We start from the raw sequence: 15,852 nt of genomic DNA on the forward strand, positions 1-15,852 counted from the left end.
CACTGTGTCCCAGTATTTTCCTATCACTAAAACAAATATGTAACTTGAACAGGATGCCAGGGCAGCACACACACACACACACACACACACACACACACACACACACACACACACACACACACACACACACACACACACACACTTACAGACATCTTGCTCTCAGCAGATGTTTCGTCCACCGCTGCCTTCCCAGAAACCCACAAGTGAGCGTATTTTCCCGCCGCAGGGTCGGGGAGCAAAACCACTGAAGAAGACCGCTGCACCCCAACATAAAACAAAACACCAGAGGGAAAAAAAAAATGTACAGAAAACCTTTCAAAAAGGAAAGGAAGGGAAAAAAGCAAAGGATTTTCTAATCCATCCTTTATTGAGGTGGCTGGTTTTCGGCAGCGCAACCTTTTTTATGTGTGAGAAGCCTGGCCTGTAATTTGGGTAGCCACGGCGACCAGAGGGACTTGTAATAAAACGCGACTCTATTCTGGGATGCTCTGTAATAATGGACGCCACCATCCACTCCTCTTGTTAGAGATGGATGGATGGATGGATGGATGGATGGATGGATGCATGAATGGATGGATGGATGGATGGATGGATGGATGGATGGATGGATGCATGGATGGATGGATAGATGGATGGATGGATGGATGGATGGCAGTACTATGGACTGGTCATGCTGAAGGACAGATGGACAGTGGCTGGACAAATGTCAATGTAAAAATGAAATCTGACCAGTAAGAGAGTTGGTCAAACAAAAAGAAAAACCTGCCAACAGCCAGAAGCAGTCTTGTTAGATAAAAGAAGACTGTATGGAGAGAAAGATTAACAAATAACCCTATATCTAATTGCACAGTTCAACTGTAACACGAACGCAAGCACACAAACTTCTGGATTAGTGATCAATACCTGGCAGGACTCCCAAGTGACCATTATGTCCCTGTGGTTGGCATTCTGCATTCAGACACCTCTCTATAATCTCCACGCCATGTTAACAGTTGCCCATTATGCTAAGGTCATAATTAGAAAATCACATTGGCATATACATCCTGTCATTAGAAGTGTCTATTGCTATTGCATTGTAATTACATTTTAGTAGGTTGTTATTACACCATTTAGAAGCTGTCTGTCTTACCTCAATCTCCTCCTTAATTGGTTATGTTGGTCTGTCCCGCCCCCCCCCTGCAGTCCGCCCACCTCTTTGACGGAACATTCCTGTGGTCAGAGCATTTTAAGCTGGAGAGTATTACAACTGAAACTAATATGCCACAGAATGAAAGAAATGAAGTAGGAGGAAAAATGGGCAGAGTGAGAGAGAGAGAGAGAATCTGGTGAAAGACAGAAGTTGGGAAGAGGAGTAAAAAAAAAAAAAAAGATGGAGAAGAAATGAAAGAGGGAAAATAGGGTGAAAAACACAGTTTTCTTGTTGCATGACAGATTCCCTCCCAGCCAACCAAGGCTTGTCCTTTAATACCCAGGAGCCTTGATGTGGCTTCTCAACGATTGCACATGGGGCAAAGCTGACCACATCTCTGCCACGCTGCTTATTATACTGCATTGCTCACACACTCTGTGTGTGTGTATGTGTGTGTGTGTGAGAAAGGTGCCCCCACACTGAATGTGTACATGCAAGTGTGCAAGCGTGTTGAAAGCCAGCATCAGTCGCGCAGAGAAGTGTTCACATCTTAACTGCGTGTCTTAATTTGTCATCGCTCTTGTGAAGAATGGGAGAAAGAGAGAGAGAAAAAAAAGACAGGGTTAAATGTAAAAAACATGTATAGAGGAGAGATAGAGGGAAAGCCAGAAGTGGAAGAAGTTGTTATTTTCAATGCAATGTTGTATTCAACAGGTTGCATGAAATGATTCTGACGTGTCCTCAAGTATTACAGACTTTGAACTTTAACTGTTGATCATTCACTAAATAAAAACATTCACTTAAATAGTTACAGGAAGCTTGCCATCTATTTAAAAACAGATGAGATTTTCACAACACAGTTTAAATAAACCAAACAGACTGGTATTTGGTCCACATGCAGTATATTATAACATAATGTGTAGTATATAGGCTCCACCACACAAATACAGACCCAGTTGGCCATACTGCATATGTTTCTCACCACTGTCAGATGCTGGAATAATTGGATGAAGGAAAGAAAAATGAGGGGCCGAGATTATGACATGGAGTAAAACGTGTTCCTTTCCGCTGACCACAAGGACTTCCTCTTTATGACCTTCATGACCAGCCTCGTACACAGCACACACACACACACACACACAGAAAGAGAGAGACAGATGCAGAACAACTTCTCATATTGCATTTAAATTTCCAATGATGTCTAATTTTACATAAAAAAAAAAAAAACAATAACAAAAAAGAAAGAAAACAATGCAAATAGCTGATATGGCAGGGTGAAATAATAACGTCATTGGTCACTTTATTAGGTACACCGTTTCAACTGCTTGTTAAAGTGAAACACCAATCAGCCAATCACATGACAGCTACCCAAATGAATTAAGACACGGTCAAGACGACCTGCTGAAGTTCAAGCAGAGCATCAGAATGGGAAAGAAATGGCATTAAAGGGATTTTGAACACGGTATGGTTGTTGGTGCCAGATGGGCTGGTCTGAGTATTTCGAAAAATGTTGATTTACTGGGATTTGTACATGCAGCCATCTTTAGGGTTTTCAGGGAATTGTCTCAAAAGGTGACAATATCCACTGAGCAGCAGTTCTTGAGGTGAAAATGCTTTATTAATATCAGAGGTCAGAGTTGGCCCCACTGGTACAGCATGATAGAAAGGCGACAGTAACTCAAAAGGTCCATTTCCACTGTTCTATTTGTACATTGTGTTTGCTAATCACATTAGAAGGCTATTGGATGATTAGAAAACCCTTGAAAACCCTTGTGCACAGCTGAAAACAGTTTTGCTGGTTCTTTGACGAAAGCAAAGTTTGAAGGGCAAAACTATTATTTTGAATAAAAGATCATTATTTTCTTAAAGTGTCACTGTCTTGACTATATTTTCTATTCATTTTGCAACTCTTTTGATGAATAAAAGTGTGACTTTTAATGGAAAACACAACACAATAAGTGACCCAAAACTTTTGAGCAGTACTCACAGTACATTGAAAACAGTATATTCAGGTTCTTGTAGAGATATTTGTCTTGGATCCCAAATATTTTTTTTTTTTTTAACAGTATCCCATTTCCCCATGTTTTCTCAGGCGTGATCTTCTACAGGTTGTTGTACGCAAATAATATTGGATTTTTGCTGCCCTCTGCTGTTCTATAGTCAAAGTCTTGTCACTCAATGATTTGCAGTGGTTTTCAATGTTCTGTTTGCCCTGCCATGGATTGGTCACACTCTGTCTCTGGTCCAACATTAGCTCGGATTTGCTCCAGTCCTTTAAATTAACTGATGGATGACTTACAATAGCATATTGCATTATGGAACCTATACCTAATAAACTTGTGAAATACAGGTTTACATACTAGATAACAGGCATGAAGAGCATAGATACTCAATCTTCAGTCATTTGTATTACCAGGTTCTTAATAACCAGACATTTTAGCGTGAATAACATGACAAGAAACATAGCCATTTGAGTTGTTGTTCTTCAGTAGGTTTAGGTCATGATGGTGTATAAATATAAATGAGAAAGGAATTGTTCAAGAATGCTGAGTGTGTGTATTGTGCATTTATTGTGCGACTGTGAGCGGACAGGAAGTGGCAGTAGTTTGAGGTCAGTGGCAGAAAAGAATAGTAACTGTGCTGTTGATGTGAATGCAGCTGGTCACGGTGCAGAAGTTGGCTTTTCTGACACGCTGCAGCCTGAAGCCACACCTCAGCATCACGTCCATCCGTCATTATTCATTTTACAGCCTGTCATTATATTAATATACTTCACCTCCATTTGCTTAATTCGTTTTTATGCATTTTTCTCTTTCATTTCTCTCTCCCCCACCACAGCAGTCCAACATCCCTCTTCATACCCAGTGACATCTATATAAAATACTTCCTAAGTGCTGCTCCACCCTTCTCTTTAAACATTAAATACTGCACAAAAGCATAACCACAGGAACTAAAAGGCCTTGTTTCTGTGCTGTTTACTAGCCTGAGGTTTACCGCATCCCTGTCATTCATGTATGGGCCCACGACCATCTACCACCGAAGAGAAGGGGACCAAATCATATACATATAGCCATACTGAAAAAAAATTCCTAATATGTTTCAGATTGTTGCTTTCAAACATCATGAAAACAACTAAGAAGTCAGAAATAGTTGTGTGCTCAGTTTATTTAGTATTATACTTTTAATATACATTTTATTTTTGAAAAGTATGTATATATTAATTTTTAATTAGTTTAATTTTTGGACTTTTTAAAAATTCTATTATTTTAGTCTCTTAGTGTTATTTAAAGATGAATTTGCAGAATAACTATGCTTTCACCCTGGACTATAGTTTCATATCAAAACAAAGACTTTCAAATACTGTGAAAGATCCTCATGATAACATCACAACAACTTTGATATCATGATGGAATATTATTTATATATACTTTTCAATGGCCTCGAGGTCATTTGCATTTGAGAGCCCTGTTACAGTTATTGCTTGAGTTTAAACATTGAAGAGCTTGTGGAACAGAATACATTTTCGATGTGTTATTGATTCATTAAAAGTGGGAAATACCATCTACTGCATGGGTACTGCATGATATAATGCTACTGCATAAGTGTTTGCTGGCTGTTGTCACTGTTGGACACGTTCAATAAAAGCACACTTATTTTATTTTATTTTATTTTATTTTATGCTGATTGAACACAATCCACTCAGCCAACGTTCAGTGAGCTCATACTGCGCCTGCGCAAAGGGGAGGACCCAGTGTGCCAGCTCAGCTGACACCAGAGCAGCAACAGCCCGAAGATGATGGCAGACAGTGGAAGCAGCGAAGTTGCCGTAATCGGCAATACCGACCTCACTTCGTCGGAATCAGAGAACAACACCATGAACACGGTCGTAATTTTTGCTATGCTCATTATTGTTCATGTTTCAGGTTTAAAAACACGTTTTCACTGGTATTTAAATGTTTTTAAAACACACCCTAAAGTAATGTTAGCTTGCTAGAGTGGAATGACACTCGAGCCACGGAGACTTTTCCACTTAAATGTTCAAAACGCTGTTGATTTTTATGAAAAACCAACTTGCTTCGAAGATAGTTTTAACCACTAACTCTTTAAGGTGCCGTTCAATGTTACCGTGTCAGCTAAATGTGCTGTTGCTAGCATACTCCGTAAACTTTGGTGCTGTCTTTAGCTTGCTAGCTAGCACATCTGAACGCTAAAGTTTTGTTTACTTTTAAGTAGCTTAACTCCTCCAGTTGTCCTCCAAGCATAGTTCCATACAAACAATAAATGTCATGGTTTCTACTGAGAGGAGATAATGCAGGAAAGCGTCCATTTGTTTTTGTTTTTGGTCAGTGTTATCTTGTGTTATCTTGTTTCATCTTGTGACTTGCACACGCCTGTCACAAACCTCGTCAATGAAGCAGTGTTTATCTGTACTCATACATTATTTGCAGCTGCATGGCCTTAAGGAACATTTTTTACTGTTAAAATAATAGAGAACCGTTTTGCATGCAGCTGCATCTGGTTGTATTATTTGGTGCAAGACTGAGCGAAAGGGCAAAAATAATCAAAACATTTATCACGGTTTATATTTTTTTTGCTGACACAACCAGTCCGTAGGGCATCCTAGTTAAAGCCTGGATAAACTGGAGATTTAATAAGATGAGGATAGCTAAATAGTGATAATAGGTAAAGGTAAAGGTACAGTGTTTCTGTGAAGGTCTCACATTACATCAAGCCCACCACTGACCAAGAGAGGAGCAGTGCCCTCTATTGGCAAAATCAAATAATAAACAGGTGCAGGCTACTGTAAGTGAGTGGTCATTTTCAGCTGTATTTTATTAATGTGTGTAATATAAGCAACTCTGTAGTTTCCACCAATTGTAGACACGCTTTGCAATCTGATCTGTGTTGCTTTTGCAATATCAATCCATTTTCATTCAATAGACGTTTTGTAACATTTTTCAATCAATAGTGTAATCTAATCAGGTTGGAGAGAAAGTCTTATTGCCCAGTCCTACTTATACAGTTTACATACCATCATATTTTCCCCATAATCTGGTTGTCTTGTGTTCCTCATCCTTACACGTTGTGTGTTCTCTGTGTAGATGGTGGAGAAAGGGACAGCTCTCTTGAGAAAAATTGAGATAAGTGTGCCTGAGGCTGAGAAGAGAACTGGGAAGAACACGGTTAACATGCAGGAAACCTACACTGTCTACCTCATAGAAACACGGTAGGTCATATCATGGAGGATGTTTTTCCTATTATTATTTTTGCATGTCCATTTTTTTGTAAGTATTGAAATTGTGTGAACATCAGGAAAAAAATACCGTTCAAAACATTTGGGGGTTGTTTGAATTGCAATTTGAATGTAGGTTGGTTGTCTGGACACCAACTTAACTTCAATTGTATCACTTGAATCCCAAATAACAGTGTGGACAGTCTGCCCTCAAAATATCTCATTCAATAAAACATCAGATTTGCCTGCCGTCAAGCAGTCAAGATGTACTTGCACAACCTTCAGAGCAGTTCACATGTTTGAGGAGGTTCAGCCCCAGTTTCAGGTACAACTGTTTGATTGCAAGACATGGAATAAGAATTTATACCTTACCAAATATGGTGGTTGTAGTGGATAAATAAAGTACATCTCTCATATTTTTTCTTTATAATATTACATTATAGACTAACATATTTGTCATCGGGCAAAAATAAGTGTTACAATACTCGCCATGTACTATACTCACTTAATGTAATTAAGTAGTAAGATGTCATATGTTGTTATTTCTTTCTGTGTCTCAAGATACTCTATGAACTCTCCAAATACACTTTATTTATGCACCTGCAGGCCGGCTGAAACTGTCATAGAGGGAGTTACGTCAGCTGCACCGGACAGTTTGTGGAGACGCTACAGTGAGTTTGAGTTGCTAAGAATGTACCTCCTGGTCACTTACCCCTACATCGTCATCCCTCCACTACCAGAGAAAAGGGTGAGTGACACTAAGGTGGATAAATTCATCTGTGAGGTGTTTCATGGGCCTTTTTTACAGGAGCTGTATGAAAGAATTGTGCTGTATTAACACGTAAAATCACCATGATATGCCTTCAGAGAACAGTAAAATGTAAATTACAGCCTGCTAATTCTGTTTATGTTGATGTTACGGAAAAGTTTTTAAGTGTAGCGCCTTGTAGATCCATAATTTTTGTTTTAGCTGTTGTGACATAATCTACATATAGTCTCTTTAAATGTTTATCATGAATTTTGAGGTGACATGTGTCTTCTCTTCCTCGACTGTATGTCTTGTAGGCAGAGTTTGTGTGGCACAAAATGTCAGCAGACAACCTTGACCCAGACTTTGTTGAGCGACGCAGAGTTGGACTGGAAAACTTTCTGTTGCGTGTTGCATCACATCATGTCCTTGCTGATGATAAAATATTCTTCCGCTTTCTTACTGAGGTTAGTATCCAAACGTATCCCATAGATTATATTTCATGGCAGTCTGCTGTCATACACAAAATAGCCTCTTTGTTAGATCTACCAGGGTGTTCCAACTTAGAATGCCACTCTGTCAAATTCATTTAAGAGGCTACATTGGTTTGGACATGTTGCTATAGGGTACCCGCATATATGTGTGTTTCTGGAGTACTGAGTCACTGTGCATCATTTTTGAACTGTCATTACAATATTTTGTAATGACAGCATACTGAGCAATAGCAAGAAGAAAAGAAAATTCTGTTGATGGATAAAATGTATGTTTTTGCAAGGGATCACGCTGTGTGCCACACCAAGCAACATCAGTGCATGTGGAAGGATAAGAACTGGAGTTTTTTTATTTTTTTATCCTCCTATAGATATCTGACATTGCTGTCTATCAAAATGTTTGTTTGTCAGCCGTTACCTGAAGGCTGCTCACTTTCTTTGTGGCCCCCAGTCCTTTGATGGAGTTAGTGTAGCGAGTCAATTCCTGTCTTTCTCACTTTGCTCTTGCCTTATCAGTTTCTCTTGGCAGTTTTCCGACTTCATCTTGTTAGAGCTGATCACCTGTGACATGTGTAATTCTAGGCTGTCACAATAATTGGCTGTTGGCTGACAGATCTGCTTTCTATCTGTTTCATACCCCCAGAACATAGTAGTAACAAAACAATGTCCAGTGTGTAAAATCTAGGTGAAGTAATTTTAATTTATTAAACACTTATGCTTATTTTTTCAGAAGTGTGTAATCACCTGATTGTATGAATTGTTGTTTTATATTAACCCAGAGGCAGCCATTTTGGACCACCAGATTTTTACAATAGCCCACAATAGACAAAACTAAAAATCTTTTGAGTATCAAGCTGCAACATGTCACTTCACCAAAAAGTTGCTAGATTTTACACTTAACCATAAACATTAAAGCTAAGAACAACACATGATGCATCGGTCAAACAATAACTACACTGGTATTGTCTCAGTTAAATAAGAATATCTGTTCTTTTGACCATGTAAGTGTCTATTTCTGAAATACTAGACAGCCCACTTTTTTAATCCAAATAAAAAAACAGAATCTTTATCAAGACAGAGGATATTACAATGCAATATCCTTTCTCCAGAGCTGTAGAAAAAAAATGATTAGGTGGTACGCCGAAATCTCATAATGGTAGGGAAAACCCTTGATAAAGAGTCAAGAAAAATATGAAAAAGGCAATTACAGATTGCATATCAGAGCATACAGCATGAGAAAATTGATTTTTTTGTTGATTTTCTGCTCCAGCCACAGAGTGATCTCACGTTGTCAAGATGACAGTCTATTTCTCACTTTATATCCATTCTATCTCTCAGGGGAATATTAGCTGTCCTTACTTTGCTGAAAATCAGATCAGTACAGTCCCATTTGTTCTCTTGTAGTGCAGTTGTCAGCTGGTGGAACCTTTTTTTTTTGTTTTTACACTGATGGTACCGTCTGAGTTCATCATCATCTTTCATTCATCTGTCTATAGGAGAAAAAATGGAAGGAGGAGGTTTTGGTTACTGGTTTCCAAGACAAGGTAAGGATATTTTAGTGTTTGGTCCCCATCATTTTGCTGTCATTTAATGTAACCAACAATATCAGTGTTTACTTGCATGTCAGTGTAATTGGAGGGAACTCATATTGTCATGGTTCGTATCAAACCCACCCCCTCACAGATTCCCCTGTATTCTGTATGCAAAGTAACTCCTCGCAACTTAATTTGAATGTGTATTTCTGTTTTCTATCAGGCTGATTCCAGACTCAAGTCTCTGAGTGCCATGTACAGAGTCAAGAACCCTGACAAGTATGTGGATTATGGATATAAGTGACATGCTCATAGATATTTAATATACGGTTTGAGTGTTGATCCATGTTTCTCCAGGCAATTTACAGAACTTAAGCACTACAGTGATGAACTGAACGCCGCCATCTCCCAGCTACTCCGGGTCAGGGCGGTAAGTTTCAGCATATGCAAATGTACACACATGTGCTCATATTCAAACTTCCTTCTATTTATGTAAACTAGTTTACGCTTCCATGCCTCTTTGCAAGTGACAGTCATGGCCCGAGGCATTAGCCCTCATTTATGAAACAAAAGCACAACAGACAAATGTGCATGTCATTTCCACACAAGACTGTCTTTAACAATTATGAACAAGAGTAGAAGCAATGATCTAATCTTGGGCCAATTCTCTCACTCATTTTATGTTTTTATTTGGGTAATCTGAAGTACAAAATGGGGTATGTAATGAGTAATGTAGTTGTCTTTATTCTAGAGAGTAGCAGACAGGCTGTATGGAGTTTACAAGGTCCACGGAAACTACGGTAGAGTCTTCAGGTGAGAGACTCATGTACTGTTGTTTCGGTTTTCTTTCTGCAATGATAGTTTTAGTTTTTTTAAAGAGTTTTTGTTCATATTCTGTGTCCATCAACCTTTTAATTTACAGATGTGTTACATTTAGCCCAAATGCAGCACAAAAAAGAACCTTAAGCAAAAAATTCAAGTAAAATTAAACTGAACTGTTGTGTCTCCAGTGAGTGGAGTGCTATCGAAAATGAGATGGGTGACGGACTGCAGAGTGCTGGTCACCACATGGACACGTAAGTAGAGAACTACAGGTATATCCTAACAACGTCATCCTCTGCTTATAGCTCTGAAATGCTCATCTCAAAGCTTGAGTCCATAATTTGTTTCTGAAACACATTTCAAATGCAATCGAAAAGTAAGTTGTCTGGGGGGAAGATACACATGTTGTGTATTTGTAGTCTAGAAAAGCTTGCAATAGCAGAGTATTAAGCAACTGCTGATCACAAAACATCTCATAGCAGAACTGCATAGGTAGTTAGGCAGGTCAGTTAGTGATTGGTGTGTCATTGAGTCTGAAATGACTGGCCATGTTTATTATTATAGTATTACAAGGGCTACAGACACTGTATTTACAGACAACTTATTTACTCATGTAAATAAGTGTCAACAGCCATACATTTCAACAAATAGGCTTTAAAGTGTGTTGGGAGTGTGCTGGAATACACATTTGTGCAGTTTCTTTTGGCACAGGACATAAAACATGTCGACAGATTCTGTGATCAAAAACTAATCTTTACCCGGTGGCCCAGTATGACAGGTTTTTCTTCAATTTCGAACCGAATAACCGTGTACACTAACAACATAAAAAACAATAATAGACAAGTCTGAACTACTTGAGTCCTTTTGCTGGCATTGGTTGACTTTTGAATGTGACTTTGTGTGTATGTGCACAGATATGCTGCGTCGATAGATGACATTCTGGAGGAAGAAGAACATTATGCAGACCAACTGAAAGAATATCTTTTCTACACTGACGCTGTGAGGTAAATGTTTCAGGCCAAACGAGTAACTGTCATGTTTGTGAATTTAGTAGATTCTGTCGTCGTGATTGGCAGATAACTCGTTGATTTTAACTCATATTTCACTGTATAAATATATGCACAGAATGAAGGTACATTTGGCCCTCAGACATAGATCTGGTTGGTGCAGAAGTTAAAGTTATCAGCTATGGCTCTCGTCAGATATTTGTAGAATTTGTTTAAAAGAACAATTTCTCTTTAGCTAAAACAATGCTAAAACTAGTTGTATCCATCATGGAAGTATCCTCCTGGTTCAAGTTTTATGTTTGGTCAAACTATACCTCCCCCTTACATAAATGTCTCTGTTATTAATATTAAATTGTGAATATCTGCTCATTTTAAAGGTCAGTATGTAGGAAACATGAGTTGATCCAGTATGAGTTGGAGATGGCAGTTCAAGACCTTGCCAATAAGAAACAGCAGAAGGAAGAGATTACATCTGGGGTAACACACGACAACACACTGCCTCATTATAGCTCACTTTATACTAGAAAAACAAATATACACTACACTGTCAGAGCATGATTAAACATAAGGACTGTACCTAATTTAACAGAACTGTAGATATAGAAATAAATGTATATAGTGCTAGATTTTAATTAGTTTTTCTGTTTACGTTGTATGTTTGCACAGACGGTACGAATCTTCTCACTGAAGGGGATGACGAGCAAACTCTTTGGCCAGGAGAGCCAGGAGCAGAGGGAGAGCAGGTTGGCAGCCCTGGAGCAGAGTATAGAGGACGGGGAGGATGCAGTCTTAGAGAAAAACAAAGAGTGCCGGTACGTGCAAAACCAATTAGTTTATGTATATATAGTAACGGTGGTAGTAACTGCAGCAGTGAGCACTTTACTCTTAGCAGAAAACATGTATTAGAGTAACCATAATGTATGCAGCTATGCACACACAGACTTACTCACTTGTACAACTCCCTTTGTATACCATTTGGTCATAAGCACTAATTTAATGTGTAAAGTGTACTTTTCTTATTTATCTACCATCTGTCTGTGGTCAGACAGTTTGCCCTCAATTATAATAATCTCTAAAGTTACCTTTATGCTGAAACTGAAAGGTGATGGTATGTGTCTCTGTTTATGATTTTGTCTTCAGAGAATTTTTGCAAACAGCCTGGAATGACATTGAACGGTTTAAGGAGCAGAAAGACAAAGATTTGCGTGAAGCACTTATCAGCTATGCCATTATGCAGATCAGCATGTGTAAGAAGGTAAGAAGTATAATGGGTGTTTTTTTTTTTACCTTGTTAAAATGTGTTTGCTCTGATTTGATGTTCCTGATTGTATTATTCATTATGTCCGCTTCACACCTTTTTTGTTGTTGTTTTCCTCAAAATCTCTCTTGGTTTCTGTTCCACTTCCAGGGAATCCAAGTGTGGTCTAACGCCAAGGAGTGTTTCAACAAAATGTGAGCCATTTTTTGCAGCCAATCACACTTTGCACCAAAACAACAGGCAATCAGTCTGCACAGATTGGAAGTGTCAGCAATTCATAATGCTGCCATCTTATGGTAACAGACCAGAATGTTCAAATTACTGCTTTCTCCTGGCTTGCCATTAATTCAGTCATTTGATGAGTCTTTGTATTTCAAACCCATCTGCAAACGATCTAAGTTTTCCATACTAGACCTGAGTTGCAGAAACTGAAACACATTGTATTATATGCATTGCATGTTTTACATTGGGACTAATATGGCACTTTTGAGCTCACTTAATTGTAATTGCCTCAAATACCTTTTTTTTTAATCTGCAGGAGCAGAAGATAGGACATTTTCTAGTGACAGATTTTTTGTCCATAATAATAAATGCAACTCTTGAAATTTCGACATGCATCTATCAAAAACAAAATGTTATAAATCAAATTGTTAAGAAGCATGGACCACACACACAAAAAACACTACTCGGTTAAATTTCCTCACTTCGTCTTTCATATTATATTATAAACATGTTTCTGCTGATGTCAGACTTAATGTCGTTATTGACGATATGTGACCAAAGTGCTTGTGACCAACGACATACCTGTACAGGCCAGGTGGGACACATCATTTGGGATAGTTATGGGATTTTTTTTCTTATTTGTGCCAAACGCAAAGAGCCATGCGCAAGTTCAGCCGGGAACACCTCAGACTGTTTGTTTTGTTGTTTGTTTATTGGGAGTTTTTTTTTTTTTTTGTAAGAATTAATTGTGGCAACCCCACAAACTGCCTTGTTCCACCAAATGCGATGTTAAAAGTGAGACACATAAAGATCAACACCAGAGCCTTTTATTTCTTTTAATCTTCCTTGCCTTAATACTAAGACTGGTTTTGCACATGGGAAGGACAAAATAAATTGCTGACCTGGTGTTAAGTTGCTGCACTAAATAGACCAAGAATACTTAATTGATTGTTAATTAAGACTAATGACCAAAATGTAGAAACGTTTAAACCGTAATAAATTTCCAACACGTGTGTTATGTTTGGTAACAATCGACATCTGAAACTTATGCAGAGATCATTTTCTGTCGGCAAATCCTGCTTTTGTCTTGAGTGAAGATGATCGGTGGATATTCATGGATTATGTTTTTAATAATAAACATGTTGAATAAGAATTCACTGAACTCACTGTGCTAAGACTAATAAACATTTTTTTTTTCCTATACTGTTGCATGTGTGTGCGAAACACAGATGATATTGAAAACAAGAATGATGAACTGCTGCTTTTGTTCCACATGAACACCTGGGTCATTATTTGAGAAGCTTTTGTTTGTTTCATTGTGTTTGTCTTTGGGGCTAAAAGAAAAAAACGTTCTTTTACTGAGCACATTCTAAAGGTCTAAATATAGTAAATCATACGTGTCAGAATAACGTGCTGCCGTTTCAACGGGGTTGGCACATTCCTGTTTTTTTCCATGACACCTGTGGTGATAAGAAAATCACGAGTGGGTTTCGATGGGTTTTCCTCCAACTGTATACATAAATCACCGTTAAAAAAGAAGGGAGTGTCACATTAAAAGTCTGCATTTAAGGTGCGGTTGGAAACAGGTTTTTTTTTTTTTTTAATGTATTATGTAATATCCAGTCACACGTACACATTCTGGCCACAATTGGGAAAATTACCTGTCTGTTTAATTTCTTGTAAAAAGTATCTAAAGACCTTCAGCACTGTCTTTCTCTACCATGTTAATGTATATTAGTTTTTTTAAGAGTAGTGGAACAAGAAGACCTGGGTTCGAGCCCCGGTTGGAACAAGGGTCTTTCTGCATGGAGTTTGCATGTTCTCCCCGTGTGTGAGTGGGTTTTCTCCCACAGTCCTAAAACATACAATATGGGGATTAGGTGGATTGGACGCTCCAGACTGAGTGTGAGTGAATGGTTGTTTGTCTCTATATGTGGCCCTGCGATGGACTGGCCAACTGTCCGGGGTGTACCCCACCTATTGCCCTATGTCAGCTGAGATTGGCACAGCACCTCAGCACCCCTCTTGTGGAGGATAAAGCTATAGAAAATGGATGGATAGTTTTTAAGAAAGTGTACATCATCATGGACAAACTACTGAGATGTGGCCTATAGAATAATCATAGCTTAATAAAGGGTAAAGCAGTAGGCAGTGAATTAATAATCATATTTAAAACGCAGATAAAATCCTACAGAAAGTTGCCTTTCAGTCTTTTTAATGCAATGAGAGTGTGTTTTTCAACAAATGTCATTGCCCTCTTGAGTAAATGAGTGAATTCATGGCGCCACCTGCTGATCTGGACTGGTAAAAAAGAAGGGATTTCAAACCCTGTAATGTTATAGACAAGAGTCAGAGGCTAGAGAAGAAGAAGAAGAAGAAAAAAAAGGATCTCTTTTCAGATCCACCTAGTGGTTGGTTTGCATGAGGTCATGTGTGGTTTTCTCAAATAGAAACCTAACATTAATTTAACATTAAAAAACAGAATCCAGCAAAGCAGTCTACTCTTGAGGAATTTGATATTTTGACAAACCAAAGTAAATTATAGCCTTATTAGGCTGTGAGACATTTGTGTAGACCACCTAAATCATAGCATTATTATAACTTTAAAAGGAAATGTCTTAAAGGTCTAAGGATCATGGCTGTGGAGACCATGTTTAACATTTTTTTTTTTTAAAAGTCCATGAACTCTTGACGGGTCGAGTTTACATTTACAGATATTCCTTTGGGAATCACAGCATACAGGAATGCAGCAGTAAGGCTCCTCAGTAAATTCCCCTAAATTTACATCCGATCTCTCACCATATGAGCCTGCACGGATGTAGATTGAGGTCTTCATCTTGGGGCCGACTCACATCCCCTTATCCAGGCTAAGCACTTAGCTTTTTTCCCTGCTTTCTGGAACAACCTGCCTGAGAAAATCAGACTGATGAGCTGTTTTAAATTCCCTTTAATACCATATTTAGACGTTTTCACATTTTGTGTTCCCACTAGCCACACAGCAGGCTTCTGCCCAAACTGACACCAGACTCACCTTCCTTTGATCTGTATTCCGGTTACCATGGCAACCATGGTAGTGGCCAAAAGTATGTTTGCAAGGAAAGCAGGCAGTAGGCTTTTCTGCTCGTCCCTGTTTCTTGTCAGTCCATGATTTTATTGATTGATTGTTTTATTAATTTAACAGAATTGTTAAGTTTAAGGTTTGAGTTAATTGTCTTTATGTAGACTCCTGGTTGTTTTCAACTGTTTTTCCTTTGTTGTTGTTGTTTTTTTGTTTTTTTAGGACTTGTTGGGCTTGTTCTGGTAAGTGCTACATTAAAAAAGTTCAGAACAGATCAGTTATTTATTATGGTTTTATTATTATTTTCACCAGGCAATTATGTTTTGTGTCTTGTGGACATTTGTGATATTGA

General features: G+C 38.3%; 1 protein-coding gene across 1 annotated transcript; it reads left to right on the forward strand.

The window, feature by feature from the left end:
- The first annotated feature begins 4,890 nt into the window (after window positions 1-4,890).
- LOC310943374 (sorting nexin-4-like) lies at window positions 4,891-14,023 on the forward strand. The gene is made up of 14 exons (XM_083908926.1): window positions 4,891-5,012; window positions 6,232-6,356; window positions 6,969-7,110; window positions 7,428-7,577; window positions 9,098-9,145; window positions 9,357-9,412; window positions 9,491-9,563; window positions 9,885-9,946; window positions 10,144-10,209; window positions 10,870-10,959; window positions 11,340-11,439; window positions 11,629-11,774; window positions 12,103-12,217; window positions 12,371-14,023. The coding sequence occupies exons 1-14, from the start codon at window positions 4,923-4,925 to the stop codon at window positions 12,416-12,418; spliced, it is 1,311 nt and encodes a 436-aa protein (XP_083765052.1). The 5' UTR covers window positions 4,891-4,922; the 3' UTR covers window positions 12,419-14,023.
- The last annotated feature ends 1,829 nt before the right edge of the window (window positions 14,024-15,852 follow it).

Source organism: Microchirus variegatus (assembly GCF_963457635.1).
Source record: "Microchirus variegatus genome assembly, chromosome: 22".
NCBI classification, from domain to species: domain Eukaryota; kingdom Metazoa; phylum Chordata; class Actinopteri; order Pleuronectiformes; family Soleidae; genus Microchirus; species Microchirus variegatus.

What these genes read in the sequence shown, in the direction of transcription:
- LOC310943374 (XM_083908926.1), top strand. Translation starts at nt 4,923, where the DNA reads ATGATGGCAGACAGTGGAAGCAGCGAAGTTGCCGTAATCGGCAATACC. An exon ending in AGCTACTCCGGGTCAGGGCG is followed by an intron (nt 9,564 to 9,884) that starts GTAAGTTTCAGC and finishes TCTTTATTCTAG; the next exon opens with AGAGTAGCAGACAGGCTGTA. An exon ending in GAGAAAAACAAAGAGTGCCG is followed by an intron (nt 11,775 to 12,102) that starts GTACGTGCAAAA and finishes TTTTGTCTTCAG; the next exon opens with AGAATTTTTGCAAACAGCCT.